Source organism: Strix aluco, chromosome 1 (assembly GCF_031877795.1).
Source record: "Strix aluco isolate bStrAlu1 chromosome 1, bStrAlu1.hap1, whole genome shotgun sequence".
NCBI lineage: Eukaryota > Metazoa > Chordata > Aves > Strigiformes > Strigidae > Strix > Strix aluco.
Window position 1 is genome coordinate 96,985,523 of NC_133931.1, and position 10,743 is coordinate 96,996,265.

General features: G+C 43.0%; 1 protein-coding gene across 1 annotated transcript in view; it reads right to left on the reverse strand.

The window, feature by feature from the left end:
* ELOVL2 (ELOVL fatty acid elongase 2) overlaps nucleotides 1-8,579 on the reverse strand; it is a 56,270-nt gene extending 47,691 nt beyond the window's left edge. The window contains exon 1 of the mRNA XM_074828281.1: nucleotides 8,462-8,579. Coding sequence (XP_074684382.1) covers nucleotides 8,462-8,464 — 3 coding nt within the window. The 5' untranslated portion in view covers nucleotides 8,465-8,579. The remainder of the gene's footprint in view (nucleotides 1-8,461) is intronic.
* Between the last annotated feature and the right edge of the window lie 2,164 nt (nucleotides 8,580-10,743).

A 10,743-nucleotide genomic window follows, 5' to 3' on the forward strand; every position in this document is an offset into this window, starting at 1 on the left:
GATGTCTGAAGGTGTCCTTTGGTACTTTCCCCAGGTAGGTATAAGCACTGTTATTTGAGGGCTCTAATTGAACTGAACGCTTCCTTCATTCTGACTATGCACATCTCTCCTTCATAATTTAGACTCAGTTACCTGCAGTATTAACCTGCAGTTGATAAACAACTGAATGCTTATCAAAATATCTCCCAAACTGGTTTATTGAATCAAGTGCAAGATCATTTCAGGTAATAAATTCTCAAACCTCTTCTAATTCTGGATTGATGAATGAAGCATCATAGGTGTTTAATGATCTCACTTTGCTTCCTGCAACACAGATGCCCATGTTGCAGTAATACTTTGTTATTTAGCTCAGTATTGTTAATTTAGATGACATCATTATTTCAATGGTATTGTATCCTCTTCACTTAAATAACCACCTTATTGCATCCAGTCTGAACTGCTGAGAATCACATTTGCATCAGTGCCTTATCAGTGCTGTTCATATTTGGAGGAGGAGCACTGAGGCATGAGGGGACGTCTTTGTAAAAGAAACAAGAGCACCTGAACCCCCAAATTTGCTGAAGACTAGGGGACTGGTATGGGTTTCTTGTTTTCAGCTGATCAGGATGTTCCTTATCCTACTGAGTGCTCAGGAGTTTTTGAGTGGTTTTGAGTATACCAAGCATGTATACCAAGGTTCAGCAAGACCTAAGGTTTAATGAGCCAGAATTTTGAAATGCTTACGCTCCTTTAAACTCATGAAAACACACCTGGAGGCAAAATAGGATAGGGCTATGTTGTTTCCCTTCTACACCCATCCTTGTGACAATTTTCTCTGGTTTAGCTTTCAACTTTGCACCTTTCCATCAAAACACTTTCCGATCTGAATTCTACCATCTCCCAAAGGTGTCTGGCAAACAGAAGGAAATTACTTCCTGCTTGATGAAAAATAAATTATTTTGTGCAAAAATTTGTATTAAATGTAGTCCTGAGGGGACATTTCAGTGATACCCAATCTGAAATAAAATTATGCTGGTAATTTAGTAAATGTAAAAGGGGAAAAAAAATGGTGATTTTTCCCTCCAGGGTAGGTTATAGGGGATAGTTTTGAGATTTTCTTTTAGTTATTGTAAGCAAAATAACTCTCTTCAAGTCTTTTATCTTTCAAGGTTTCTTGCAGATACTATTAAAATGCAGACTTACAAAGTCTCCAGCAGTAAGGAATAAATAACTGCATTAAAACCAAAAGGTTCTCAATATTGCTTTTCCCTGAAATGGAGAGCTACTGGTATTTTGCAGAGGAATAAAGTTAAATGCTACCTTTTCTATTTCCTTGCACAAACTGCCTATTTTTGAGCCAAGTTTCCACTGTGTTTCAGCACCAAGAAATCACAAGCTGTATCTCAGCTTTCAAAGGGAAGCATGAACATACTGTGATGCTTTTGACACATATCAGAAAAATAATAAAAAAAATCTTAGAGAGGATATGTAACTAACCTTCTGTCAGAAAAGAGAGCTCTGAAAATTGAAGAGAATGCCATAAAACTAGAGACATGATATACTTGTCTGGTTTTGGGGATGCTACTTTCTCATGGCTCTTAATCATCAAGGTTCCAGAAAAAGGCAGTAGTTCCAGTATTTGAAAGGGCAAAATTTCCAAGGGCGCTTTTGAGCATCGATCCAGACTCTTCTAATACCTTTTTCAATGGAAGGACCCGATTTTTGAGAGGAGATTTGGATTTCTTAAGTAACTCATATAAAATAAGGTGTCTGCTATTTGGAGAGTGATGATAACTGCTGAAATTGAAGCCACCTGCATACTAGCAGGTTGGAAGACATCTCTCATTTCTGCTTTCAACAGCAGTAGAAGGTAGGAAGAAGAAAGGAACTTACAAACACTTTGCTAATATGAACTGTTTATTGATATGCTTGCTTTGTGATATCTTTGATTTTTCTTTTTATTCTAAAAACCTGAAAATATGGAGGTTTTGTCTGGCTTCATGCATAGCCTTCTGTCACTGTTCAAAGATACATCTCAGAAAGATGTCTAGTCAAGGTAAGAAGGTACCCCTAAGTAAGAATGGCTGATTTGAAGGGTTTAAGCCACAGTACAGTCTCTGGTGTAACAACAAAGTAACACCGAAACGGTACTCTAGGAAGGCGTAATCCTAACCGCTGAGAGGAGAGATGCAGCTGTTCCTATAAGAATTGCATGGGATATTTTTCATACTAGACAAGCTTCTGAATATGAGAAGGAGGGTAATTTTGAGTAGCCAGTCAGTAGTGCAAATTGATTAAACTTCTTAGAACATAAAGAGATTTGATTAATAGATTGACAAGCATATAAATATGAAAATAGACTTAATAACTTTTCCCCCTGGAATTGCAAGGACTATTGACAAACACTAAAAAAATTAAACTGTGTACATAATAAAAGACTGTTCTGCCACAAATACCAACTTCTAGCAGACGCAGAACTCGCACGACCTCACATGTGACCTTTTAAACTGCAACAGAAGTAACTTAGCTGTCTGCAGCCAGCAATTGGAGAGAAAGTAGGCGTGGATAGTATTCAGAACGGCCTTAGCAGAAGATGTGCCAATTCCCTGACATGGAAATCACCCTTGACAACTTTGCCAACCATTTATTCCCTGCCAGTTTGAAGGCACTTTGCTTTTTGGAGCGGTTTTATCCATACTCACAGCAAAATGCAAGAAACAAAGTATTTTTTTACTTCAAGCTGTGAAAATGCATGTGTGATATAGGGAAATAAAGAAACAGAATCTGATGCGTGTTTTCCAAAGTGTCACTTGAGAACACAAAACAGCATTTGAAGTGGAAAATAACCTCTTGTTCTGTTAACTGGTCCTCAATTTCTTTTTCTTCCATTTCTCCCTTAAATCCTTGAGAGCAAAAACCTGGATTTCAAATGCTACTTCATGTTTTGGACTTCAATCATGATTAAAGAAGACTGGGTGAGGAGAGGAAAGGAAATGACAGTTGATTTTCAAGTTTAATAAGGAAGACAAAAAGAGATCATGGAAGTTCTCTTATGTCTCCTCCTCCAAAACAGTTCTAAATTTACCTTCTTTAAAACCCTAAATCAGGCTAATGAAGTCCAAGGGCACCTCTTTTTAAAAGTGTATGGAACCCAAGTAATAGAGCCCAGTCTCCTGGCACAGGATAAGAGGGTGCACAAGTTAATTAGCTCCCTTCCTCTGTTAACCCCAACACTAGGTATCCTAGAGTTTAGTCCACATATAACTGGAATTTTAAAGCCCAAAGCTCTTAAACCCATTATACCATGGAAACACCCAGACTGACACTTTTCTCAAAACTAAATAAAAATGCTAGTGACTGTGCTGCATGGTAAGGCCCTAATGACACAAAATGTCTGTAAACTGCATCAGTTATTGTCACATAGAAGACATAAAACTAGCTCTAGACTTTTCTTCATGTGTGTAAGTTACTCCCCCCATTCGGTTGCTGTACCACATTGTGTTTGCTAGCTGCAAAGTGTCATGAATGGTCACTTCTGACCAGTATACTTTAGGGGGCCTTTAAGAACTAGGGAAAGAATGGTTTTGCTGAGTTTCCTTATGCTTGGTTTTAGGATATTTATTTAAAACTTGGCCACCCCACTTCCAACTTCCATTTCTTGCTGTGTCTTTGAAATAATGACACAGAATATGAAATACTTCTTGTTTCATTTCTGTATCTGTCCTTCTTAGGGAAGAAATCAAAATGTCTTCCAACAGTGATGAAAACAATCTTAAATTTTTATTCTCTAATGACACATCTTCATATAGAAATTTCTGCCACATGGGGTTTGATTTCTTTCAGTATGGGACATCTGGTCTTTATCATTTTATCATGGTCAGTTTTGACTGAGGAAGAGGAAACACAATGCAGTTTAACAGTCATTAGCTAGATGAACTTAATATTTTAAAAGATCACTTGTTTGTTGTTAGACTGACATCAAATCAGAGTACTTTCAGTATTAATGCCAATATAATGTTAATTGTCATATTCTTGAAGATGTAAAGTGTTCCCTCTTACCCTCCTAGATCTGAGCATAACTAGCTCTCAAAAGCTAAAGCGTTTTTTGCTGTTAGTTAGGTAGGTAAGAAGCCCCACAGAAGACATAAATATTCACTTTATTTCCTATTGAACTCTACTTGTCAGCTGTGCAGCAGTCCTGTGGGTAAAGATGCAGTCACTCGGATATTGTGGCCTATGGATTTAGCACATGATAAGGCAAGCCATGGGGCTGTATGCAGAAAATGGATTTATAAGCTCAGTTGTTGCCAGGCGCTTACAAATTGGCTGATAAATTTGATATGCTTGAAGTCTGAAGTGTGGCATTTACAATGTGGCAGAGATGCAGGCTCCAGTCTCACAAGGTGTTTCTTCCCTGTTGCAGCTGGGCAACCCTTCTCGTGCCCTTGCACCATGGCCTCACAAGGCAGACTCATCCCAGCAGCTTTCTGGCTCTGAACAACCAGTGGTATGCCTAGTTTCATCCTCCTAATTTCCTTCCCTTCTCCTTTATCTTCTTTAACTACAAATCAGGCTGCACTTGTGACATATTACTTTATCATTGAATATGGACTTGAGGCTCAATTTGTATGAGGCCTATCAATGCCTCAGATTCTAAATCAGTTTTACAGGCAGTGATTAACAAAACTCTCATATAGCACAGCATAAATGCATCAGGAAAAATTCCTACCTGATGTGATTTTATTGATTTACACTTGAAGCTGCCTTAGATTAGGAAGTAAACCAGCCCTTTATATTTACATTAATCTGGAGTTTACTAATACCTAAAGAAAATACTACTGCAGGTTTTTCCCCAACTTTTAATCGGGTCAGAGGTTCAATTTTAAAGTGTTTGCATCCATTTAACTTTTTTCTTTAATAAAATAAAGAGATGCTATTAAACTAAATGAATGCAAAATCAAGTGCCTGATGAACAACAGGAGTCTGCTTCCTCGCACAGGTCAGACTGCTTGTAATAAAGATACAATGGTCAGTCTTAAAGAATCAAAGGATCTTCCTAGAGATGAAAGGGATCAACACCAAGGCCAGCATGCAGGTTTTGATAAGCAGTTATCTGTAAATAACTATGCCAGTGGAACACTAGATTCTTACTTCAAGTCCTGCAGGACTTTTTAATCAATCCCATCATGTGCAAAATGCTTCAACGCATCTTCTTGAGTTTCTGTGCAAGTACTTATGTTCCTTTGTCTGTCGTATATGCAGTTTATGAGCATGTTTTCTCATAGCTTATTAATTCTGTACCAGCTGGCACAACCCTTGCTGCTGTGGTTCTGGATGGCAGGGCTGCTGAAGTTTGCTAGCTTTTAACAATGATGGAGATGGAGAGATCTTGTTGGCAGTGGGTGCTGTAGGACTGGCTCCTGTGTCAGTCATGGATTTGTGATGATTTCTGCCTACAGAAAATGTTCTCTTCCAGTTTGCGTGTCAATATTCAGGGGCTGGAACATTGCTTTTGCAATACTCTTGTTTAGGAAGTGCTCAGGGCAATTAATAAATACTAGTGGACAATGAAGCAGCGTTTTATTTTGGCTACTGCCAGCAAAGAAGAGAGATTTGTTGCTGTCTAGAGCCCTTTCTGTATGTTCTGCAATCAATGTATGCCCACATCAAGCATCATACCCTGACATGGTGGCTATGATGCTTCTGAATGCTTAGAAGAGTTAGGTGTCTTTCTTCACTGATGTCAGACTACACCAGTTATCAAAGTCTCTTAGGGAATTTAAAAAATATTCTAGTGCCTGTCTATATAACCCCTCTGCAACTGGATTATTGTAGAGGTACAAATACTTGAACCTATTAAATACAGCTTCACACCATCCTCATGTTTATGCTTACCTTAGTGTTACCTAGCCTCTTTGTAAGTATTAGTTGCTATGCACTGTGCAAGGTTATACATTCTCTTACTCTGTAAAAGTGGGATTTGACCCCATGGAAAATACACTGACAAATCAAAATTTATAATCGGTTTAAAGTTCAAGGGTGCAGCCAAATCCTGAGCCAGTGTAATTTGACCTAGATTCACTGAAGTAAATAGGGCTGCAGTGAACTACATAAACAGGAGAACCGTCCCACTGCATTTGCCCTCATATGGTGGGGATGCTGAGGAAAAACTTAAAGCCTGATGAAGGCTGCAGTTTGCTGCTTCAGCAAAATGAAGTTTCAAAAAAAGAAAAAAAAAATCTCCTTATGCTACTTTCTACAAATAACTGATTGAACACCCAGGTTGCTGAGGAAACTCTCTCACTGGAGTTGAAGGGACACTAGCAACATACACCTGCTTATTTCTATGCCACTGGAGCAGGGAGTGCTAAAATACTGTTTCCACTACTGTGGCCAAAAAACTATGTTTGTCATTCATTTGCTCCTTATACCTTTGGTAGTATCCTCCCATGTCTGTGTGTCCCCCTGCCCTCAAACTCCAGGTCCATCTAGACATCGAGGTGCTGTAACTTTTAACCCTGCATTAGCATCATTACAACAATTTTCAGCAAAAGTTCAGGTTTTAGATTCAGTAGCTAATGTTCCAAGGACGCTATTTCAAACTTTAGAGCCAAAGCAACCTTCAGCCTTTATACCACTTCAAGGATTTTCCCAAACTGGCCATTCTCCCCCCAGAATGCCTGTTCATATGACTAACAAGGCTTGGGAAATCTTTTGGGGAAACTTTTGAAGTCTAAGGTTATTGGAGATACAGAGGAGCAAAACTTGTTAATAGAAACCCCTGTGTAGCTCTGAATAGCGATTTCTGGATATTGCTGCTAGACATTTCAAGAATAATGTCAAGGTGAATTAAACAGCTCTAAGAACCAGAAATAACAGGTTAAGGGTAGATCTCACCTATCATTTTCATTAGTACAAATATGAAGTCTCCAATGCCTATGTTGGCAGTGAATTTTTCTTTGATTTGCACCAGTATAACTGACTTCATTCAGTCCTGGAAGGAGTCAAAATGAAATATTTTAACTGGTTCAGGCTATTTTAACTTTCTTTCCAGTTGACTCAGCACTTCTGAGCACCTGGATGTTAGGGGTAGCCGTTGCTGATAAATAATGTGCATTACCCTCAGCAACATCAAGTTGTCTTTGTAACTGCCTTGACTATATCATAAGGAAGATATTATCAACGGCTGGTATTAACTTAGGCTTTGTGCAGTTATGGTAATTTAGTCATAAATTTTGGATTTATGTTTCACCCTAGATGATAAGAAATAGGAATTCAATAACGTGTGGAAAGTCATTCTGGGGGTCTTGGAGAACACAAACTACTGCACCATTTCTGGTCTTTTTTAACAGGGTCTTTTCATATCTGTCATCCTGAGTCCGAGCTGATTGCAAATAGACTAAATAGAAGAAACAGATTCAGACTGTCAGCAGATGGATACATGACTGTTAGGAAGAGGACTCAAGGTAATTCATGGAAAGACTGTTTGAGTATTATTCACATCTGAATCGCCAGGGTGGTGTGGGGGGGTGGATTCCAAATTGATTTTTATGCAAGGAAGGCAGAATTTATTATATATGATGCAAAGAGATTTGAAAAAGAAATTTTTTTTGTTGTTAAACCATATGAAAGAAAAAGTAGGTTCTGTTGTTAATCGTGTCCCAAGCTTCTGATATGACAAGCTTGAGCAAGTTATTCAGCCCCACTGACTCTAAGGCTGCAAAATATCTGTATGATACGTCCTGCTTTGCAAGGTCAGCATTACACGTAATGCATTACTGTTGATAAACAGGATGAGCTCCTTTGGGGAAGTTACTATGACTGCAAAGACACGATGCGCTTCGGGGAAATGGTCCTACTCGCTGAATAGGTGACTGCATTGTTCCACTTTAACTCTTAAATGCTAAACTGGAATCTAAACCTCTATTGTTCATTCATTACATGGAAAAAAAGGAAGTGTTCCACTACAGACTGTGTGACTAACGCAAGAGCTTCTATTAACATACCGCTGTGAATAATCTGTTTATGTAACATGCCCAAGCACACCTCGAAACGGAGGAAAATGCGGCCGCTGGGCGCGGGGCAGGGGGACCGTATGCGCGGGGGCTGCGCCCCGCTCACTCCCTCCGCCCACGACCCCCTCCCGCCGTGTGACGGTCCCCGCACGCCCCTCGGCTCCCACGCTTGCGGGGGTGCGCAGAGCTCCCTCCCGCCCCGTTCCGCGCCGCCTGACCCGCCGGGTGCTGCTCGCCGTGCAGCTGATAGCATGCCCCCCCCAGCACCCCGAAAAATCACACCCCGAATCTGACCCGTGGGAGCGGGGAGGGCGGGGGGGGCAGCGGGCCCCACTCGCAGCCGGCCCCGGAGGAGCGGGGGGCGGGGAGGCGAGGAGAGCAGCGGCGGCGCCGAGGGGGATGCAGGGCTGCCGGGGGGGCGCGGAGGGGTCAGGGTGCCCGGTGGGTGCCGGCCGGGGGACACTCACCATGGCGGCGGCGGGCGGCGGGGCGCTGTCCAGGGTACCGGCCGGCGCGGCTCTGCCGGCGCTGCCGCCGCGCCCCCGCTATAAGGCGCCGCCTCCTCCCCGGCTCCGCCGCGCCCGCCCCCGCCGGTTCGCGTCTCCCGCGGGGCTGGAGGGCCGGCTGCCGGCGGCACCGCGGCGGCGGCGGCCGGGGCTGGGCTGGGGCCCCGCCGCGCACCCGGAGGGGGAGGAGTGGAGCGGGGGGGATCGGGAGATGGCGGTGAGCAACCGCGGGGAGGGGGGAACGCAGAAGCTGAGCAGGGGAAGACGTGACAGGGGTAGTTCCACCGCCGTCCCAGGCGCCGCTGTGGGTAGTGGCCATCGGCTTTTGACAAAACCCTTGGGGAGATTCAATTCAGAGAGGCCGGTTTGGGAGCAGAGGGGGGCACTGGCTGGCTACCGTGGTCCTGACGTGACCCTGTTGCGTTTAACCGAGGGTTCGGTCTATAGCCCAGCACTCGTATTTGCAGGTGAAGGTCTCTGAGCTGAAGCCCTGAAGCCTCCACGCACTGTGCCAGGTTGAAATCAATGTTGCCTTACCGCATAATTGAGGCTTCTCCCTGGAGATCTGTCTATTAGGGAGGAATGGATAAGCAAATATTTATTTAGGTTGGCTAGGGAAGGGACAAAAACCACACAGAGCAGGAGCTGCTGATCCCGTCACAACTCTGTCACTGATATAAACCAGAAAAAGGTCAGGGAAGAGGAGAGGCTTCATGCTTGGTGGAACAAGCAGAGAATTTCGTACCTTCAAAACTGATTTTTGTTCTAAATGCTAACGAAGCCTTATATCTCCTATAAAACATCTATTTAAACTATCAAAGCTTATTGAAAATGTCCTGCTTCTTTTCCCCTATTTTTAATGAAGCAGTCTTTGGCAGGTGAAGTAAAAATAATCTTTCTTAAAATATTAAAACTCTGCATTTTTATTTTATTTTCTAAATGAAAACTTATCCAAAATTACACGTTCCTACATGCACTCCATTGGTACCCTCCCAATTCTGGCTGTTCATAGTTTTGTTGACCAGACTGCAGAGAACTGTCTTTCCTGGTTTTGGCGGCTCAAGCAGTGGACCACGTGTGGTGCAGGAAAGGTAACATGTTCACAAACTAAAGTGTACTTGATGTATGGACAGGCTCTATTTGCCCAAAATGTAGCACTGATGTCCTGAACATCGAGACTTCCTTCCTGGTAGGCTCTTGTCCATGGACTACTTCACCCCTTGCTTTCTCTTGGAGGCAGAGATACACCAAAGGCTGTGGGAATGGCTACCTTCCCAGGGCTGCCTGCCTGCCCAGAAATGATACTGCCAGAAGCTTCACGTGAAAGCACATCCTCATGTGACTTAGAATCATAGAATCATAGAATATTCAGGTTGGAAAAGACCCTTGGGATCATCGAGTCCAACCATCAGCCCTACTCTACAAAGTTCTCCCCTACACCATATCCCCCAACATCTCATCTAAACAACCCTTAAACATATCCAGGGATGGTGACTCCACCACCTCCCTGGGCAGCCTATTCCACTGTCTGACGACTCTTTCTGTGAAAAATTTTTTCCTAATGTCCAGTCTAAACCTCCCCTGTTGCAGTTTAAAGCCATTCCCTCTTGTTCTATCGCTAATTACCTGTGAGAAGAGACCAGCACCAACCTCTCTACAATGTCCTTTCAGGTAGCTGTAGAGAGTGATGAGGTCTCCCCTCAGCCTTCTCTTCTTCAAACTAAACAGTCCCAGCTCCCTCAATCTCTCCTCATAGGATCTGTTCTCCAGGCCCTTCACCAGCTTCATTGCCCTCCTCTGCACTCACTCCAGCACCTCGATATCTCTCTCGTATTGAGGTGCCCAAAACTGGACACAATACTCCAGGTGTGGCCTCACCAGTGCAGAGTACAGGGGGACTATCACCTCCCTACTTCTGCTGGTCACACTATTTCTAATACAAGCCAGGATGCCCTTGGCTTTCTTGGCCACCTGGGCAGACTGCCGGCTCATGTTCAGCTGTTTGTCAATTAGAACCCCCAGATCCTTCTCTTCCAGACAGCTCTCCAGCCACACCTCCCCAAGCCTGTAGTGATGCATGGGGTTGTTGTGGCCCAAGTGCAGGACCTGGCACTTGTCCTTGTTGAAGCTCATCCCGTTGACGTTGGCCCACCGATCCAATCTATCCAAGTCTCTCTGTAGTACCTCCCTATCTTCATGCAGATCAACACTCCTGCTTAACTTGGTGTCATCTGTGAATTTAC